The sequence below is a fragment of the Hippopotamus amphibius genome, chromosome 3 (assembly GCF_030028045.1).
Source record: "Hippopotamus amphibius kiboko isolate mHipAmp2 chromosome 3, mHipAmp2.hap2, whole genome shotgun sequence".
In the NCBI taxonomy this organism is placed as follows: domain Eukaryota; kingdom Metazoa; phylum Chordata; class Mammalia; order Artiodactyla; family Hippopotamidae; genus Hippopotamus; species Hippopotamus amphibius.
The window spans coordinates 188,204,411-188,224,425 of NC_080188.1; the positions used below are offsets into that span (position 1 = coordinate 188,204,411).

At 32.1% G+C, this 20,015-nt stretch overlaps 1 protein-coding gene across 2 annotated transcripts in view; it reads right to left on the reverse strand.

Annotated features, from left to right (window-relative positions):
• BRINP3 (BMP/retinoic acid inducible neural specific 3) overlaps window positions 1–20,015 on the reverse strand; it is a 431,062-nt gene that overhangs the window by 210,855 nt on the left and 200,192 nt on the right. Inside the window, exon 3 of one of the 2 annotated variants that reach the window (XM_057729558.1) lies at window positions 2,174–2,364. The exons of the other annotated variant lie outside the window; for it this stretch is intronic. Within the exon in view, the coding sequence (XP_057585541.1) occupies window positions 2,174–2,364 (191 nt within the window). The remainder of the gene's footprint in view (window positions 1–2,173; window positions 2,365–20,015) is intronic. 2 annotated transcript variants of the gene reach the window in all.

The following is a 20,015-nucleotide window of genomic DNA, read 5'->3' on the forward strand; positions in this document are numbered from 1 at the left end:
CTTACTCTCCCTTTCATCCTGATTCTCCCCAATTATGAATTGATTTGTTTAACTGACCCTTTTTGGATCCATGGATTTGCTTCTCTCATTCAGTCTTCTTTCTGAATTACATCTCAATTATCCTCTACTGTATATTTCATAGTTTAACATTTATCTAGTGGACTGGGCAGCCTCAGCATCCTGGCCAACTGTAGTTTCACTTATTTTTCATTTAACAAGTATTTAATAAGAACCAGTTGTGTGCCAAGCACTACTATAATGATGATTGAAAAAAAATGCACAACATAAAAGTTTAGAATTAAGTGTTATTTGGCGGACAAAACTGAGGAGTTAAGCCCGGAAGACAGCCTCTCAGATAGCTCTGAGGGATGGCTCCAAAGAGGTAGGGGAAGAGCCAGTATATATAGGAGTTTTGTAACAAAAACCAGGTAGTGGAACATCAAAAGATACTGTTAATTAAAAAAAAAAAAAAAACAGACATCTCAAGTTAATGAATTTAGTGCTTTTCTATATATGGGAAGATGCAAGAGTCTGGGCTCTTTAAAATCATTCCTCTGATATGCACCTTAACTACCTAGGGCCACTATTCTGCTTTTCTCCATCCTGAGTCCCCTCAGGGTACACGGTCAGAAGGGGCTGCAGTGGCTGATGGCTTGATGGCCGCAACATGCTTTGTTTATTGATATGGCAGGCGGCATTTTCCATCTACAATAATTGTGGGGGTAAATTGGTAACAAATACAGGCAAGATTCCTGTTTTCAAGAAAATATACAGGAATGACTAATAAACCAGGAAACAAATAAATAAAAATATTTCACATAATAAATACTAGGCAGAATGCAAAGTGAGATCACGAAATAAAGAATATTGGTGGTCTACGGGGCACTGTTGCCACTAGGATAACCAGGAAAGGCCTCTTTGAGAAAACAACATTTGAGCAGAAAAAATGTGAAGTTTCCTTGTGGCTGAAAAATAGAGCCTGAGCAGGAGAGAGAACAGGTGAAGTCTGAGATGAAAGCCAGCAGCAGATCATTCATGTGGTGCCTTAAGAAACCACAGAAAGACATTTGGATTTCAAGTGGCTAATTGTAAGTTTTAACTGAAGCAGGGAATGATTTGACCTAACTCAAGTTTTGAAAAGATCTGTGTGGAGGATGGACCTTAGGAACATTGTAAGAGAAACATGGTGGTGACTTGGTGTAGGGGCACTGGGGTAGAAGTCAGGAAAGAGTTTGATACAGGATATATTCTGGAGGAATAAACTGATGTGACCTGGTGACAGACTGAACTGGCAGGTAAAGGGAAAAAAAGACACATCCTCTAAGACTGTGAAAATGAAGAGCAGGTGGTCTTTCACGTCACCTCACCATTGGTGTGAACCAGCCTGCTTGTCTTTGGTAAACTTACTGAGACACTGACAAGGGATCAGGGAATCACTGTTTTCATGGCTTTCCTAGCCAATTTTTTCCAATGCTCTTTATTATAGGAAAGAGTAACATCCATTAAAAATGGAATATTTGGACATTATTTAAAGCCCTACCCAAAATTAAATATAAAGAATTATGGGGCATTTTTAAGTTTCAGAAAAAGGTCATTTCGTTCCTATTACACATTATCTCCCCCCAAATGATTCAAGTGTATTCAAAATACTGAATTCTACATCACCAGGATAAAACACACATTTAATGATATTAAATCACATTGAGGACAAAAGTGACATTCTAAATCTCTACTTTCATATTGTGCATCTCCATTGATATTTATTACCCTCTATATCATATATTAACTATAACCAGAAGTGTTAAAATAGCTCTAAAAATGTAATTTTAGAATTTCGCCATTTACTTTGGGACCTTTCCTGTTCTCTGTAACCAGAAATCCCACCTGTGACTTGATTGCTTAATACTCAATTTTTAAACAAACTTTGGCACATTACCTTGCATTATAGAGTGTAATACCCATGCCTATATTTAATATATGCTATTAGTTTGTAACTTGCTTTCAGGCAGAAACTAAGTGATAATCCTCTACCTCCCCACTGTAAACAGCATACATGATATTTAGTAATAACTCAATAAATGTGCAGCGATTTGGCAGAATCGACACTTTTCCTTGCCTTATACAGTTTTATGCACAAGCACACACAGGCACAAATATTTTCAAAGAGTCGTACCTCCCAGAGTAGCAGATAGCAAGAAATGTGTCCCATATTTCTTGATAAGGTTTTCTGTGATTTGCTGAAGGGTAGGTCGACGTCCCAAAAGTCTTATGTTGCGGAAGAATTCAGGGGCAAGAGGCAGAGGGGAGCCAAGGAAATTTCTTCTCTCAACTGCAAGGTTATTTACTTTCCAGCGGCCAAACTCCCTGAAAAGCAAATTTATTTTTATTCGTAAATACATAATCTATCTGAATGTTTTCATTTGAAAAGTTCACTTGGTACTTTCGCTGGGTCACTACATTACAATGATTCTTGCTTGTAATAATACTTCATGTGCTATGAGTAGGAGAAGCAATATTTATAATTTATGTGGCTGGAGTGAATATCCTGAAACCAAGTCATGGAGAGGAAAAAATAAACCATTTAAAGCAAACAGCCTCCACTGATTTTTTTCCCCAAGGAAAGATGTACTCATAAAAATGAATTCATTATTTATAGAATATTAATGTAGAATTATTTTTAAAGGGGAAACTAAAGTAATATTTTATCATTTTCTAATGGAAATTGAAGAAAGAATAAATTTATTTTCAACTTGATTCCTTTTCTATTCACTTTAGAGTGGGAACTTGTAAAACCTCAAGAATATTAAGGAGCTGTAGAAGAGTTTTTAAAAATACAATCAAAAGAGAAACTTTTTTTATAATAATTATTGTTTACAACATATTTTGAAACCCCGATCCAACTTAATTACCAATTACTCAAGATGCAAAATGACTTTTAAGGTGGATTTGGTCAAATTAGAGAAATAGCAAATATGATTATACAAGATTTATATATAAAAAAACATTTATATTGAGTTAAAGTCAACCTAATAATACTTTAGGAAATAACTATGGTGAACTGGATTTCCTGATATGAACCATACAGATTTTTTTCCCGAGGAATGGTCTGATAAACTCTCAAATACCTTCTACAGAGAAGACTTCCCTCTACTAGATTTAAACACTCCTACTTGTGTAATTTAACTCTGCTACTACTTAGCAAGTAAAATGTTGGTTAAATATTGTATAAATACCTGCCACATTTATTTATATTTTTGCCTCCAAAAAATGCCTGGAATGCCCCACAAAAAGGTGCATGATAAAGATACACCTGTGAACCAGACTCTAAATGGAGTTCACATTCTAGAGAAAATTCTAAAAATAAAGATGTTAAATTAAATTTTAAAAACATGCAGATTGTGACAAGAGAGCTACCACAGACAGCCTGCTGTGATGGGCTGTAGGGCTGTGGGCAGGATGGCCCTATTTTATTTTAAGTGACCTGAGAGGGCAACTCTGGAGAGGTGGTATTTGATACTTAGGCAATTTCTAAAGGAAAAATAAAAGAGGCTAGTTGTTGGGAAGCATGAAAAAGATTTACACAGAATAATGAAGAACAGTAAATACTTCCAGGACCAAGAACCATGTTCCTGATAGAGTCGCTGGCCATGAATAATTTGTTTCTGTGACACACATCTGGCAGCCAAACAATCCATCCAGTCTTTTGGAAGCTAATTTTGAGATAAGATTCACCAAGGAATCTAGGTAAGACCTTGGCCTGAAAATAAGTCAACTGAGTGATTCCTTCATTGAGAAACTCTCGCTATCGCCTCTGTAAATCAGCGAATCCAAACAGCTTTAAATAGTATTACTCTACCAATGGTTCTCAAATGTCAGCACCTATTAGAATCACCTGGAAATTCCACCCCAGAGCTCCTGATTAATTAGGCCTTGAGTGGGGTCAAGAGTTTGCATTTTCAACAAGCAATGCTGGTACTGCTATTCTGGGGAACCATACTTTGAAGAAAACTGCTGATTAGGTAATTTGGTATGTTGTTTTTAAAATTTACTCAAAGTGTTCTCTTTTCAGTAAATCTAGGGCTTCTAGAGATACTATCCTGGATTTATTACTTCATGTTTGCTCAGAAGAGAGTAAGAATGTCATTATCTTTTCAAACCTATTTGATATCAGTAATTTTTTATGTCTTTTCATCTTGTAAGAAACTTACCTGAATTTATTTGTGCATGTGTGCATTTGATATATATGCAGAATATACATATGTAAATATGTATTCAAAATTGTGAAAGAGAGCATTTAAAGTAAAATATTTAAATATTAGTATTTTGTGATACAAGGTATATAGTAATACAGTGCTTCTAAGAAATTATTTCTTAAACCATGATCTAAATAATAACTGCTCATTAATTTCAAAACTCTACCCTCAAACATTTACTTTTTTATTTGCTGAAAAAACCTTATAATTTTATCAAGGGAGAGTAACATAGCTTGAACCTAAAGTTGTGATGTATCTTTTTCAATGGTTTAAATCACCAAATTTATAAACTCATAGGTATAGATTCAAAAATTAAAATGCAAATTGCTAAGTGAAGTAATTAGACTTAAAATAACCAAGAAGATCGTTCAATGCTGATGTTTTGCAGCCCATACAAACTCTTTCTAAATTGCTATTTCTCTCTAGTTGTCTGTGGGTAACTACATATTGGAAAAGTGCAATTCTAGCCTCCCTTAGTTTTTTAACAATTAGTAAATATAATACCAACCCATGATCAGTGCCGACCCATACTCTATTCTGACTTGAAATGATTGCAACTTTCTTTAGTTTGTTCCTCTTAAATTTGACAAAGAATAGATGTAATATGAAAGAGCTATAATGAATTTACATCATTTTCTGAAATCAGCTTATAACATTAATTTAACAAGAAAATTTATCAATGGTTTGCTACTTAATAATGTAACTCCCCAAAAAATCTTGCTAGTAATATAGATGAATAGAAGAAAACCCTGACCACAAGGGTTCCAAAATTATACCAAGTGAAGTATAACATGAATGAAAAAATTACAATTCAAAGCCTTTACAATATTTTGTGCAAAAATACAAGTGGGCCAGTAGCTTATTTAGCACAACCCCTCTGCCCAAAATTCCTTGATATAAATGTTACTAATCTAAGTCACTTCGAATATGCTTTCTCTTTTCTTAGATTAACACACTTCACAAGGCTATGAAGAGCCTAAGACTATGGACAACCCTCCAGGGAGCTTTCTTTATCTATCAGATGCTTTTTGTTACCTCAGTCTGTTAACCTCAATTGAGTTTATGGTCTCAATTCAACTTCTGACATTTCAGTGGGAAAAAACACTTTGCCACCCCATCTGATTAGTTTATTCTCTCTGTCATGCAACACCAAAAATAAAGGACAAACTCTTTGGGAGTATCACCAAACTAAGACTAAAACTAAAGTAATTAACCAATCAGCTAATTAACTAAATGAATGAATGAATACATTTAAGAAAATAGTATTGTTAGTAACCACAGAAAATTGTTTTCTTAATTTTCAGAGCTTTATCTAAAATCCTTATTCAACATTTTTTTCATATTTGTATACAAAGAATGAAGTAAAATATTACACTTTCTACTGCATTTATCCAAAAAGTATTATTTGAGTAGAAAACACAAATGTTGGCTTAAGATCTGAGATCTCTCATTGCCACTCACATTTGGTTTGTATCTTAACAATATATGATCACTGTAATAACCTCTATAAATGTTTGGTGAAAGCCTCATTAGAATATATTGAAATCATCCCAAGAAGTGCTGATAAGAGCACTTTAAGTAAAAGAAATCATCTCTGAACAATTTAGTATCACACTGTGAGCAGTAGTGTAAGATATGAGTGCAAATATTAAGTGTCTCTTTTACCTGGCCACAGGTATGACTGCATTTATCGCTGTTCTGTAAAGTCCTTGTGGCCATGTAGCTTTCTATGACTGATAGAGTGTGAGCATGTATGGTTAACTGGACCATCAGCCTGGGATCCTGATCAACAAAGACTATTCCAATCTCCATCCTTCAACCACTACCCCTGCAGTGTTTAGGATAAACAAGAGCAAGAACTAAAAAGAGATCTTGTCATGTAAAGCTACCAAGATAATTGAGTTAGTAGTTGGTTTGCTTGCTTTCTAGCAATATCATTCATATATATATATATATATATATATATATATATATATATATAAAATGGCTGATGTAGAATATTTTGACTTTATGGTAACTTGAGAAGACAAGAAAGAACTCATGTTTGTACATAAATTAGAAACTTAAGGGCACAGTTTGTTTGTTTTTTCCTTCCTGAAGAATAGATTCACTTCACTCGAACTAGATGATGCATTCATTAAATTTTGGAAAAACAAAGCAATGGAGTGCTGAATTGAAAACATGCTGTCTGGTATGATTAACATAATGAGAGCATTCTACCTAAAGGCATCTAAGGTCTATCCAGATGTGTTATGTTTATAGTAAATAAGAACACTGCTGTATCTAACTCAATGCTGCATTCTACCTGGAGCCTTCACAGAACGCAAATATCTCCTCATTATAATCTTTGCAAGTCTTTAAATGAAATCGGCACAATTATCATTATTTGACGTAACTCAGCCCCTTTAGAAACACCACTGTTTTGTAGAACACACAAATGGACTGTCACCAGCTCAGCTGGAACATGACTTTGAAAATGTTTTTGTTGGCTCTGAGGAGCCTCCATTAGTTGAGTAGAGTTGTATGTTTGCTTCTAAAAATTCTGACTTGCAAGCATATTTATTGTGTGTGTCCATGTAACAGTTACTTTTCTACAACATTTATTATAATTTTATCCCCACACATCTCATGAAAAAAGATTGGAAAACCAGAATGACATCAACAAATTCCATTTAAATAATGGTTACATCATTGCCACATTGCCACTGACCTTTCTTATTTGTGTCTAAAGTCTGTGTGAATACATAAATGTACTCAGTATATTTGAAATATACCATGATTTCTTTACAATTACACATGTATATTTGGTCCGCTGTTGATATTAGATATTTTGAACTCATTACCAAAAGAAAGGCAGCATAAAAATATTGATAAAATCAGATGATGCATGTGCTGAAAAGGCTTATCTTTAAAGGCTAATTTATACTAGATAAAGTTGTTTGTGTAAAGCCCTAAAAGCTATGATTACATCACTTTTCACAATACTACATTTGTTGGCTTGCAATTTTAATTCTGTCAATTTTCATTAAAACTTGTAGACACAACAGAATATTAAAACAAAATATATTACCCAAGCACTAACTTGCAAACAAGTCCAGCTTAAGAATTATCAATTGACTTGCCAATCTAGTAGCTATAACCTTCTAATTACTTCTATAAAGTCATACTGATCTTAAGAAATGCCACTAATAATCAATACTATTCCTCCATAATTCTATTATGTGTAACCATTATGTATAAAATTGGCTCTTTTAACGTTCTTTCTGTAGAGCTTCCACATCTCACAAATGATGCTGTTTTCCATTTGGCCAGAACAAGGAAAATGTTCCTAATGGCCTGAATAACTGTAGCTCTGAAGCCAGTTTTTTTAAAAGCAGCTGAATGCTGAGCAGTTGGCAGGGTGGAGAATTCACTCTCTTTTGCCCTCCTGCCCCTTAATACACTAATATGTTTTTTTTTTTTTAATTTAACAGTAGCAGGGTTTTTAAAGCTTGGGAGTTATTTTGGTATGAAGTAGGAATTTAGAAGAATGAATCTATACCAAAAAAATACTGGAAGAAAGGTACAGCCACAAATATGACTTATGTGAAATGTTTAAGTGCAGGATTTTTGAGAAGCATCATTAATGACTATTGTGTTTTGAATGAGCTGCCACGTTCAGAGTAGAATGGAGAAGACAGATTAGCATGATTGCAACAAAACAATGTCCATCCCAGTAAAGCAACAGGAATTCATTGTAGCTGTAGCTTCTGACTATATTATTGAATATATAAGATCGGGGTGGGGTTATTGAGAATTGTTAAAGAATGGTCTGATTTGTGGCTACTAATGTATATTTCTACTTCTTAAAATATATTAAATTTTAGGGCTATGAAATAACTGAAAATGATTTAATTTCATCTTACATAGCTTTAAATCATTTTTTGTAGTTTAATAAATAGAGGTTTGAATCAAATTTTAAGGGAAATACCACAGAATTCAATTATCATAGTTACTGTCATTATTCCAAAGGTAATTCATTTCATAGGACTATAACGGTACCACATGCTTCCATGCAGAGATATATATTATAGAGATTTATTATCCATTTCTAAATTAAACCACTCCTTTGAAGAGATGTTAGCAAAAGTTTTGATGTAGAAGATCTACATGCATGCTGCCAAAGGATGACTTTCTAAGTTGAAGAAAGAGGGAGCAAAGCTTTTCTTTCTAAATTTTGGAAGTATAGTTTAACATCTGTTATAGCTCATCACAATTATTCCTCAATCACATTCATATAATTATACAGATTTGGTAATTACTGATCAGTGTAGATAAGTTAAGAGACAGACACAACTGAGCTAAAATAAAATGTCTACTCTGATTCCATGTGAAAAAAAGCAATAAACAAAGTTCTCTTTTTTGAAATTTATAATTACAAAATTAATTATTTATTTTGTTAAGTCAGAAAAATTTGTATTTTTTATGTAAATTGAAATATTTTAGGGAGCTAATATTAGTTTTTCAAAGGCGAATGGATTTAGGAGTCACATAGCTAAAGTTTCAAATCTAATCCTCACCAATTCAGTTCACAAAATTCAAAGCTGTATACATTTTGGCAAGTTCTTAACCTCACTGATGTAAAGTCATTTCATTTATAAGTGTATGTAAAATAATACTGACTCTGCAGAGGTTTTAAAGAAGTAAAATTTGTAACAATTAACTAAAATGTTGCACAGTTTACTTCCTGGTAAATTTTGGTGTGTGTACCCTTGTGAAGCCACAGATTTTTGTCCCAGGATGGCAATGTGTATATAGATAGATAGATACATAGATAGATAGATCAAGATAATAAGCTTTAGTGAAATTAATGAGTAAAATTAGCAAAAGAAAATTTAAATAAAACCACACTCAAAGAATCTGCAAATTGCTTTTCTTGGTCCAGGCAGAGATTAATAAATTAAATACTCAACAGTAAGAATAAATGCCAAAAGAATAGTTACCTGCTACTGAAAAATTCATCCACATTTGAGAATTTCTTTAAATATTTAAGCAGTAATTTCACTGAGATTTCTTTATCATCATACAACCTCTACCTTAAACACTGGATCAAACATCATAAAACCATGAATTACAACAAGGTGGCTAACCAACTAAATATCTGAACTTGTGATAAATTAAAATTTCATATACTTCTTAATTTCAAATAACTTTCAAGTTGCCTTCAGAAGGCAAAATTATGGGCTTTTTTTAGAGTAACTAAATTTTTAGAAACAGTAAATACAAAGTGTTAATCTTTTTATGAAAATTTTCAATACTAAAAATTATTTTTAAGTAGTAACTCAATTTAATAGAATATTTTTTCCATAATAAGTTTAAAATATCTTAAAGAAAACCCTTTTTAAATGTTATGATTTTTCCCACATAGTTAAGGAAAATGAAAATGTGTTGTAGTAGGTACAGGTTTTAAGATACATATAATTTATTTCAATCTGCTATTAACTTTATGTCTTTCCCATCCACTGTACTAAGCAGGCTGGATATGGTGTTTTATGACAAAATAAATTTTCAGAAAAATGTATAATCTTAATTTTACAAGGTATAAATTACTCATTTCCCAAATTATAACTTTTCACTTTGAATCAGGCTTGAGTTGTCAGAATACCACTTCATACACAAAAAGCTTTTGAAATGTAAACTGGTAATGTTACCTTTCTCTAGATTTTATCATCAGAATCTATGGATTACAAATTCAAACTTATTATCTGACAGGCACTTAGTCCTCTTGTCTTCTATGTTTGGGATTCATGTAAAGTAAATTTCTTATATTTAAAATAAATAACCAGAAAGGATCTACTGTATAGCACAGGGAACTCTGCTCAATATTCTGCAATAACCTAAATGGGAAAAGAATTTGAAAAAGAATATATATATATATATATATGTGAATCACTTTGCTGTACACCTGAAACTAACACAACAATGTTAATCAACTATACTACAATATAAAATAAAAATTAAAAAAAAAAGAAAAGGAATCTGTTGATATCACCCACTATACACACCATTCAAAGACATCAGTAACCCATGGGGAAATTGCTGTCTTATCTGCTCTGCCAGCTCTGTCTCCAACTAATTCAAGTCCTGTTGTTATATGTATTCATAGAAGAGTATTCTTTTCCTTCCTGGTACTTAATATATTTATCTATGTGGTTATTTAATTAATGTCTGCCTCTTCCATTATACAATAAGCTCCACAAAGACACAGATTACGTCATCTTTCCATAACTATGTATTCCTAAGACTCAGATACGTGATCTGAGTCACTACATACTGAATCAACAAAGGAGTGAATGTTATCACATGAGCTAAAATGAAATAACCACCTGAGTAAGAAAAAGGATGAAGTTTCTGGCTTATGAGCACATCCTTGCTGAAGTTCACAGAAAACCAAGCTCATTGGAAGAATACATTTCTCAGTTGGGCTCTTTGAGGGTTCAAGTGACTGGGAGCAATTAGGAGTTAACTATTTGCTTTAAATTGAGAATCACTAAGGACTAGGTAAAAAGCTACTCCTACTAAAAGCCAAAACATATATTTGAATGTTGAGAAAATGCTACCACTGTCGGTGAGTGCAGTGACATCTATAGTAATGAGCTCACCGCCTCCATTAGCTAATGCACTTCGGGTAGAGGCATCCTGCTATCAGTAAAAGAGGATCTTCAGTCTTTCGTATCTGTGTCAGCCTAAAGGCAAGGGAAAGACACTGATTTGTACAAACTCAATTTCCATACTGCTAGGGGATAGATAAATATACAATATATGCTTTGACTAGTTTCTCCTAAAAACATTAAAATGTAAGTTTTTGTTTACCCATTAACAGGCAATAAGTTAAAGTTTGACCAGCAAAAAGCAAAATTTTCATATTAATGATATTTGAAATTTTGTCAAGTAACATTTACCACAAGATGGAATTTGAAATGATAGTTTAATTAGACTTGTGCTTGAAAGGACTAATCTAAGAGGTTTAAATTATTTTACTGTGAGGCATATATGCTCTTATCTCCTTTGGCACATGCAAGGATTTTAGTGCAAATTATTTCTCTAAGGATATATACCTAGCAATAGTTTGAATCCAGGGAGCTGGACAACAAAAGTAACAAGCTTAACTTCTTTATAAATTAACAGCAGCTTTGTTTGAAAAGTGGATTTTTTAATAGTAATGTATAATACTTGTGTGTGTGTGTGTGTACGTATGTGTGTGGGGGGATTGTAAAAGAGTGCATACGGTGAAAGAGAGGGAAAGATATAGAAATATATCTATTTCTACATAAATAATATATTTCTATATAAATATGTATATAAACATATATATAGAGAGAGAGAGGTGGGAAGGAAGGAAGCTGGGAGACGTTTATCAATCAAAGGGGGAGGAATGTGAGAATTATTAATATAAATTATTATAATGGAAGCTAAATGCTGACCACTGATTAATCCTTTATTGACCTGACTAAACAGTCAGGCAAGAAACAGAGAATGTAAATATCAGTTTGGTAGAAGGAGCTAAAGAACCCTTGGGACTAATTCACATTTCTCAGAAGATGGCGGTAGAATTGTAGGAACTGAATGGTTAAAAAGGTTTGTGATCAATTGCTTTCATAAGTGATATAGTATAGTGCAAACTCCAGCCTCAGAGTACAGAGAATAAAAGCCTCAGAGTGAGAAACACAGATGGTGAGAAAGAAAACAGATTCTTCGATGGGATCACCCAGCAGTGAGAAGGGAATTTAAGGATGAAATTGGGAAAATAATGGGAAAAATCTCTTACATCAAACAACCAAAAAAGCTGAAGGTTGCCAATATGTCTCTAATGCATAAGAAGGATTCCAGAGAAGGATGAAGTCCTGTAAAGTCTTGGGGAAACTTAGATTCCATGATAAAAGTTTAACATCACTGAACACAAAGGAAGATACCCCAACACAAGAAAAAGAGTGTTTTTCTATGAGGGGGTATTATGTCTCATCACTTTATTGGAACTGCTTGTAATGAAAAGTGTGCATGTAGAAAAAATAAATGCATGAATATAATCTATTGATTCTTAAAAAAATAAATGGTCTCCTCAGAGTTTGCTTTAAAAAAGTAGATTGCAGGACTACTGAGTAGTACAGAACACTTACATTTGAGAAAATCTATCCAAATACTGAAAATATCTGGAAAGAAAGATTAATCACAATAGAAAGAACCAATCAGGTGTGCAGCCTAAGTAATATGCAAAGTAAATAAGCAAGCTGTATTCAGTTAAAGTGCTAACACACCTAAAGGAAGAACAATTGAGTAGGATTTGGGGGAAAACTGCTAAAGGAGAAAAGACTGTAAAAAAAAAAAAAGGGTATAACGAAGGATATATCAGTGATGACAGTGAAAGACAGTGTTTTGGGAAATATGAAAACATCTTTGGACGCTTATATAACCACTTCATTATTGACTCTAAAGGAAGTGCATCAACAGTTCTAAAAGGCTGATGAACCTAAAAACTTATCATAGAGGGTCACTCTATGTCACCAAAGAAAATAGAAAATAAAAAGGTGAAACAATAATCAAGGTATCAGTAGTATTTAAAGAAAATTTCCCAGAATGAAGGAGAACAAGAGAAGAGTGTAGTGTCTGTGAGGACACTACAGAGAAAAAAAGAGGAAACAAAAGGGGGAAAAATGGAAAAGATTTATATCATTTTGAAAGGAGAAAAAAAGTATTTCTTAAATTCCATGTCAACAACAGAGGATGAAGAGAACAAATGAAAATGGATATATAAAAGTGGTTGCTTTTAATTGCTGTCACCATCCTAAGTTTGAGTTTTCTTTTCGAATACAGAAGACTGTGTCAAGATGAGTTTAAAAAAATAGTCAAAATTCTGAATCACCAAGATTATTACAAGTACAATGAAAACATGAAAAGAATAAATTATTAGTGAAAATCATGAATGAAAGCAAGATTCTTGTTACCAAGTGAATCTAATTGATACAATAACATTTCAATATGCAGTTAGCGTTAACAATTTTATATTCATGGACACTATTAGACCCAATAGTGATGTTTATGATGAACAGTAACAGGAGTAATAACTGATATTTATTACAACATAATAAATTTTGTTTTGTTTATCTCTCTTATATTCCTATACATTCTTAGGAAATAAGTACCATAGGGCATAAGTGTCAAGAAAGTCAAAGGCTATACTGACACATGCAAATTTGGGGTTAGAAGATTTAGGGAAAAACACTAACATAGACATGAATTTCCAATTTTCAATTGAATTGTTTATCACCAAATTAAGCCTTTGTTACAGAGACTCTCAGCCTCCTGCAGGAGGTAATCCAGATACTAAATCTCAGTTAGAGTGGTTAGTGGTTTTGAAACAAGCAGAAGCTTCAGTTCCAGAGGTGGTTGTGTTCTCAGAGCTCTTTCCCTAAATCCATAGATCTGGCTTTGTTCTCAGTTGTTGCCTCCTGTCTTTTAGATAAATAGTTCTCTGGAAAAGCTGATACCTGGCAAATTGGAGCACTTTTTATTTGGGGAGAGTTAGCTCATTAATTATATACTTATTGAATGTTATATTCCAGAATTGTTATTGGATACTGTCCATGAACAAAATAGGAACAGTTAACCTAGGGAGGTGAGGGTTTTTATCAGTACATTGTCATAGTGTTTGCTTGATCTGGATGTTTTAGGTAAACTTATGGTCAAAAGAAAAAAAAATACTATAAATTGTGTACCTTAATTTTATTCAATAACTGTAAGCATCTGGCATAAAGCAATCATTCAATAAAAAATTCCTTGAATGGATTAATTAATCAATTAGTATTTGAGCACAATTCTTGCTATGTTTGAGTCTAATGCTATAAAATACCTTTATCAAAAGTTGTTGTATAACAAACAGAGTCCAACTCGAGGATGGAAGATGCCTTAGAGGACTGGGGCAGGGAGGGTGGGGGGGACTCGAGGGGGGGAGTCAAGGAAGGGAGGGAATATGGGGATATGTGTATAAAAACAGATGATTGAACCTGGTGTACCCCCCAAAAAATAAAAATAAATAAATAAATAAAAAATAAAAAAAATAAATTAAAAAAAAAAGTTTTGTTATGAGATAATGGTAAATTCCTATTCACTTGCAAAAAATAATAGAGAACTCATATACCCTTTAATCAGTTTCTCCCAATGGCAAAAATCTAATAAAACTATAGTAAAATATCACAAAAAAGATATTGGCATTGACAATATCAAGATACAGAACATTTCCATCTCTATAAGGATCTTTTATGTTGTCCTTTTTTAGCCACATATACTTTTCTCCTAACCCCCCACTCCTGACAGTCACTGTTTTCTCCATTTCTATAATTTTGTCATTTCAAAAATGTTATATAAATACAGTCACACAGTGTATAACCTATTGGCATGTGCTTTTTTTCACTCACAATAATTTCCTGGAGACTTATCCAAGTTTTGGCTGATATCAAAATTTGTTCATTTTTACTGCTGAATAGTATCCCATGTATGGACGTACCACAGTTTGTTTCATCATTAACGTCTTTAAGCACATCAAGTTGTTTCCAGGTTTGGCTATTACAAATAAAACCGTTATGAATATTTATGCCCAGGTTTTTGTGTGATCATGCATTCATTTATCTGGGATAAATGCCTGGAAGTGAAATTGCTGGATCATATGATGATTGTACCACTTTATATTCCCAAGACACATGTCTGAGTGATGCAGTTTCTCCACATTCTTGTTAGCATTTGTTGTCACTATTTTCTTTTTATTTAGCTATGCTGATAAGTGTGTCATAGTATCTCATTGTGACTGAATGATTTTAATTTGTGTCTTTCTAATGGCTAATTATATTCAACATCTTTTCATGTGCTTACTTGCCATGTATATATCCTCTTCAGTAAAATATCTGATCATATCTTTTGTACTTTTTATAATTTGATTTTTTTAATGATGAGTTTTCCTGTATATAACTAGATGATAGATAGATATAGACATATACATAGATACATAAACAATCTGTTAAAGACTATTGAGAGTAAGTTGCAAATGTGTTCCCCATATTGTATGTCTGCTGCCTGTATTTTCATCATCTTAGGCTCTTTCACAGAGCAAAAAAAATTTAATATTCATGTAATACAATTTATCAATTATCTTATATGGATCATGCCTTTAGTGTCTAATCTAAGAACTTTTTGTTTAGCCCTAGATCCTAAAGGTTTTTTCCTATTTATAAAAAAATATTTTGTAGTTTTACATTTTACACTTGTCTGTGATCTCTTTCAAGTTATTTTTTGTATAAAATGTGAGATTTAGCTTAAAGTTCATTTTCTCATCTATAGATATCCAATTGTTCCAGCACCATTTGTTAGAAAAAGGTATTCTTTCTCTATCAAATTGCTTTTTCACATGTATTAAAAAATCATGTTTTTGTGGGTCTAGATTCTGTATTGGTTCAGTTAATCTACGCATTTATCTTCAATCAATACAACAATGTTGATTACTATAGCTATATAATGTCTTGAAATTGGGTAGATTGATTTTATTCTCCCCCACCACCCTTCTTTTTTTCTTTTTCAAAACTGTCATCTAGTTTCTTGATTTTCTACTTAAGTTTTAGAATAATAGTGTTTATTCTACAGAAAAAAAAAAGTCTTGCTGGAATTTTGATAGGAATTGTTTTAAAACTCTGTAACATCTTCAGAGAGTATAGATACCTTTATGATACTCAATCTTCAAATTCATGAATGTTTGACATCTTTTAAAATTTATTTCATCAGTGTCCTGTAATTGTTAGCATGACAGACCTGTCCATGATTTTTTTTTTTTTGATTTGCACCTATGCATTTCCTTTTTTTTTGAATGACTGTAGATGATTTGTATTTTTAATTTTGGCATCAACATGTTCTTTGCTAGTTTAGAAGTGCAATTGATTCTTAAATGTTTATCTTGTATCCTATAAACTTATTAAACTCCATTATTCTGGAAGTGTTTTGTAGAGTCTTTGGGAATTTTCTATGTAGACAATTATGTCATCTGAAGACAGTGATAGTTTTATATCTTCTTTTCTCATCGGTAGAATTTTAATTTTCTTTTCTTGCCATATTGTACTGGATAGAAGTTCCAGCAATATATTGAATAGAAGAGCTAAGAGTGGATGGATGTCAATGCCGTGTTTAATTTTGTTAAATGCTTTATCTTCATCAAGTGATGTGATCGTCTGGGTTTTTTTTTTTATCCTGTTAATATGGTGGATTATATTTATTAATTTTCAAATGGTGAGCTAGCCTTGCAACACCAGAATAAACCCCACTTAGTCATTTGTGTATAATTATTTTTATGTATTGCTGAATTCTATTTACTCAGATGTCATCAATAAAGTTTTAGAAATATTCATGAAGGAGATTGCTCTATAGTTTTCTAATTTTGAGCTGTTTTTTGTTTTTGTTTTGATATCAGGTAACACTTGGATGATAAAAAAATAAATTAGTTGTGTTTCCTCCTCTCCTATTTTCTGAAAGAGATTATGCAGAATTAATGTTAAATCTTATTTAAATATTTAGCAGAGTTTTGCAGTGAAATGATGTGGGTCTGGAGATTTATTTATCAGGAGTTTTAAAATTAAAAATTCAGTTTCTTTAATAGTCATAGGACTAGTAAAATTAAATCTTTATAGTAGGTGTTCTGTGAAAGTTTGTGTTTTTGAGGACTTGGTCCATCTTATCTAAGTTGTTAATTGTATGTGTGTAGACTTGTTCATTGAATTCACTTATTATCCTTTTGATATCCATAGGGTCTGTAGTGGTAATCACTGTTAAATCCTGATATTGTTAGCTTGTGTCCTCTCTCTTTTCTTTTTCCGTAGAGTTTTGCCAATTTTATTGATTTTTCCAAAGAACCAGCATGTTTCACTAATTTAATCTATTTTTTCTCTGTTTTTAATCATTGATTTGTGGTATTGTCTCTAATTTTTTTAAAATTTTGTTTGGGTTTATTTTGCTCTTCTTTTTTGAGGTATTTTTATTGTTATGAGGTTTTTTCTCCTTTACTGTTGTGAGCAGATTGCGCTATAAATATTTCTCAGTACCGCTTAAACTGTGTACTATAATTTTTGATACTTTATGGTTTTATTTTCATTTAGTTCAAAGTATTTTTTATTTATGTTGAGACATTATTTAACACATGATTTATTTAGTAATATGTGATTTAGTTTCCACGTGTTTGGAAATTTTCATATTGTTTCATCTTTGATTTCTAGTATGATTTCTTTGTGATCAAAGAATACACTGTACAATTATAATTCTTTCAAACTTGTTAAGGTTTATCTTATGATTGAGGAGATCTTCTATTTGTTATATGTTCCATGAGTACTAGAACAATATGTATACTGGGCTGTTTTATAGTAAAGAGTTAAATAAATTATTATATTCTATTGGCTAATAGTATTGTTACATTCTTCTATATTCTTGCTGACTTTTTGTCTAGTTGCTCTACTAACTGATGAAAGACACTGAAATCTCAAACTATAATTGTGGATTTTTCTATTTTGTTCTTCATTTTTATTAGTCTTTGTTTCTCATATCTTGTAGCCTGGTCTTTTGGTACACACACATTTAGGATTATTATGTCTTCATGTTGGATTGCTCCTTTATGATTTTGTTAGGCAGTTCTTTGTTTCTTATGATTTTCCTTGCTTTGAATCTTACTTTATCTAATATTTATAGATACTACTGCTTTATTTTAAGTAATGTTTACATGAGATTTTTCTATCCTTTTACATTTAAACTACCCATGTTATCATTTTGAAGTGACATTTATCATAGACAATTTATATTTGGGTTATGTTTTGTGATCCATTCAGCCCATCTCTGTCTTTTAATTAGAACACTAGTACCATTTATATTTAATGCAGTTATTGATATTTTGGGGCTTAGGTCTTTTTATTTTTTTATTTTTATTCTGTCTTTCTGTTTTTCATTTTTATGTTTTCTCATTTGTATCTTTTGTAGGTTACTTAATTTTTAGAATTTTATTTTAATGTGTCTACAGTTATTTTGAGTACATGTTTTTGTGTACTATTTATTATTGATTGCTTTGTGTATTATTTTTTCTCCCTTTGAGGATGGGCAATTTAATAGGAGAGATAGACATATGAAAAGACAAATCCAATAAATTATGTGGATGAGATAATACATCTATGTGAGTCATATAGAAGTACTGGATCATATGGCAATTCTCTTTTTAAATTTTTGAGAAACTACCATTTTTTTCCACAGCAGCTACACCAGTTTACAGTTCTCCCAACAGTGCACAAGGGTTTCATTAATTTCTCCACATCCTCATTAACACTTGCTATTCTCTTTTTTTTTAAACAGTAGTTATATTAATGGGAATAAGGTGATATCTTGTGGTTTTGATTTGCATTTAGCTAAAGATTAGTGATGTTGAGCATCTTTTTATATGCTTGTTCATCATTTCTATGTCTTCTTTGGAGAAATGTCTATTCAAGTCCCTTGCCCATTTTTTTTTCCTTGCCCATTTCTAAATCATGTCTATTTGTTTGTGAGTTTTAGCATATTACATTATATGCACATAACTAACAATGGTCTACTGGGGTTAGTCAGCACTTTACCACTTCATTCAAGCATAGACACCATACTTCTCCTTACTTCCTTTTCTCTTCCCTATTTATAATAAAATCATTTTAAATATTCATTATAAATTTATTTTGAATCATATAATACAGTGTTATAATTTTTATTTAACAATTCAAAGATAATATAAAAAACATGGGAAGGAAAATGTTTGTGCTTACCCATTTTACTCCTATTTTTTCCCCTTCTTAATGTTTCAACTTTCCTTCTATCATTTTCTTCCTGTTTAGAGAACTCTCTTTTAGGGTACATTTTATAGTGATAAAATCTCTTCATTTTCTTAATCTGAGAATGCCGTGATTTTCCTTTTATTCCTAACAATTGAATAGATTTTGAGTAGATATTGAATTCTAGGTTGACAGTTCTTTTCTTCCAGCACTTGAAAAAAATGTTCTGCCACTTCCTTCCAGCTTCCGTTTTTTTCTAATGAGAAATCTCCTGAAATTAAATTGACTTTCCCCTAGTATGGTGTTGTTATTCTCTTGCTGTTTTCAAGATTTTTTCTTTCTCCTTTGCCTTCAGAAGTTTGATATGATGTGGCTTGGCGTATATTTCTCTATATTTCCCTATTCAGGATTTGTTCAGCTTCTTGAATCAAGGGATTATGTCTTTTGACAGACTTGAAAAGGTATAATTTCTTTGAGTTCTTTTTCAGCCTTGCCATCTACCTTCTGAGATTTCAGTGACATAAACATTAGTTATTTTGTTACAGTCCCAGTGATCTCTGAGGCTGTTCGTTGTGTTTTATTACTGTTTGTTTTTGTTGAATTTAGTTGTTTTTGTTTGGAGGAGGCAGGATAGAGAGATAGATGGATAGATAGATAGATAGATAGATAGATAGATAGATAGATAGATAGATTTATATATATATATATAGTTATTCAGATTAGACAATGTCTTTTGTTCTGTCTTTAACTTCACAATTCTTTTTTCTCTTTCCCTATCATTTACTGCTACCCAATCCATTGAGATTTTGCTTAAGAATTTATAATATTTTAGGGCAGTTTTAGGTTCACAGCAAAATTGTGGAAACGTACAGAGATTTCTTATATATTTCCTAGGCCCACACATGCATTGCCTTCC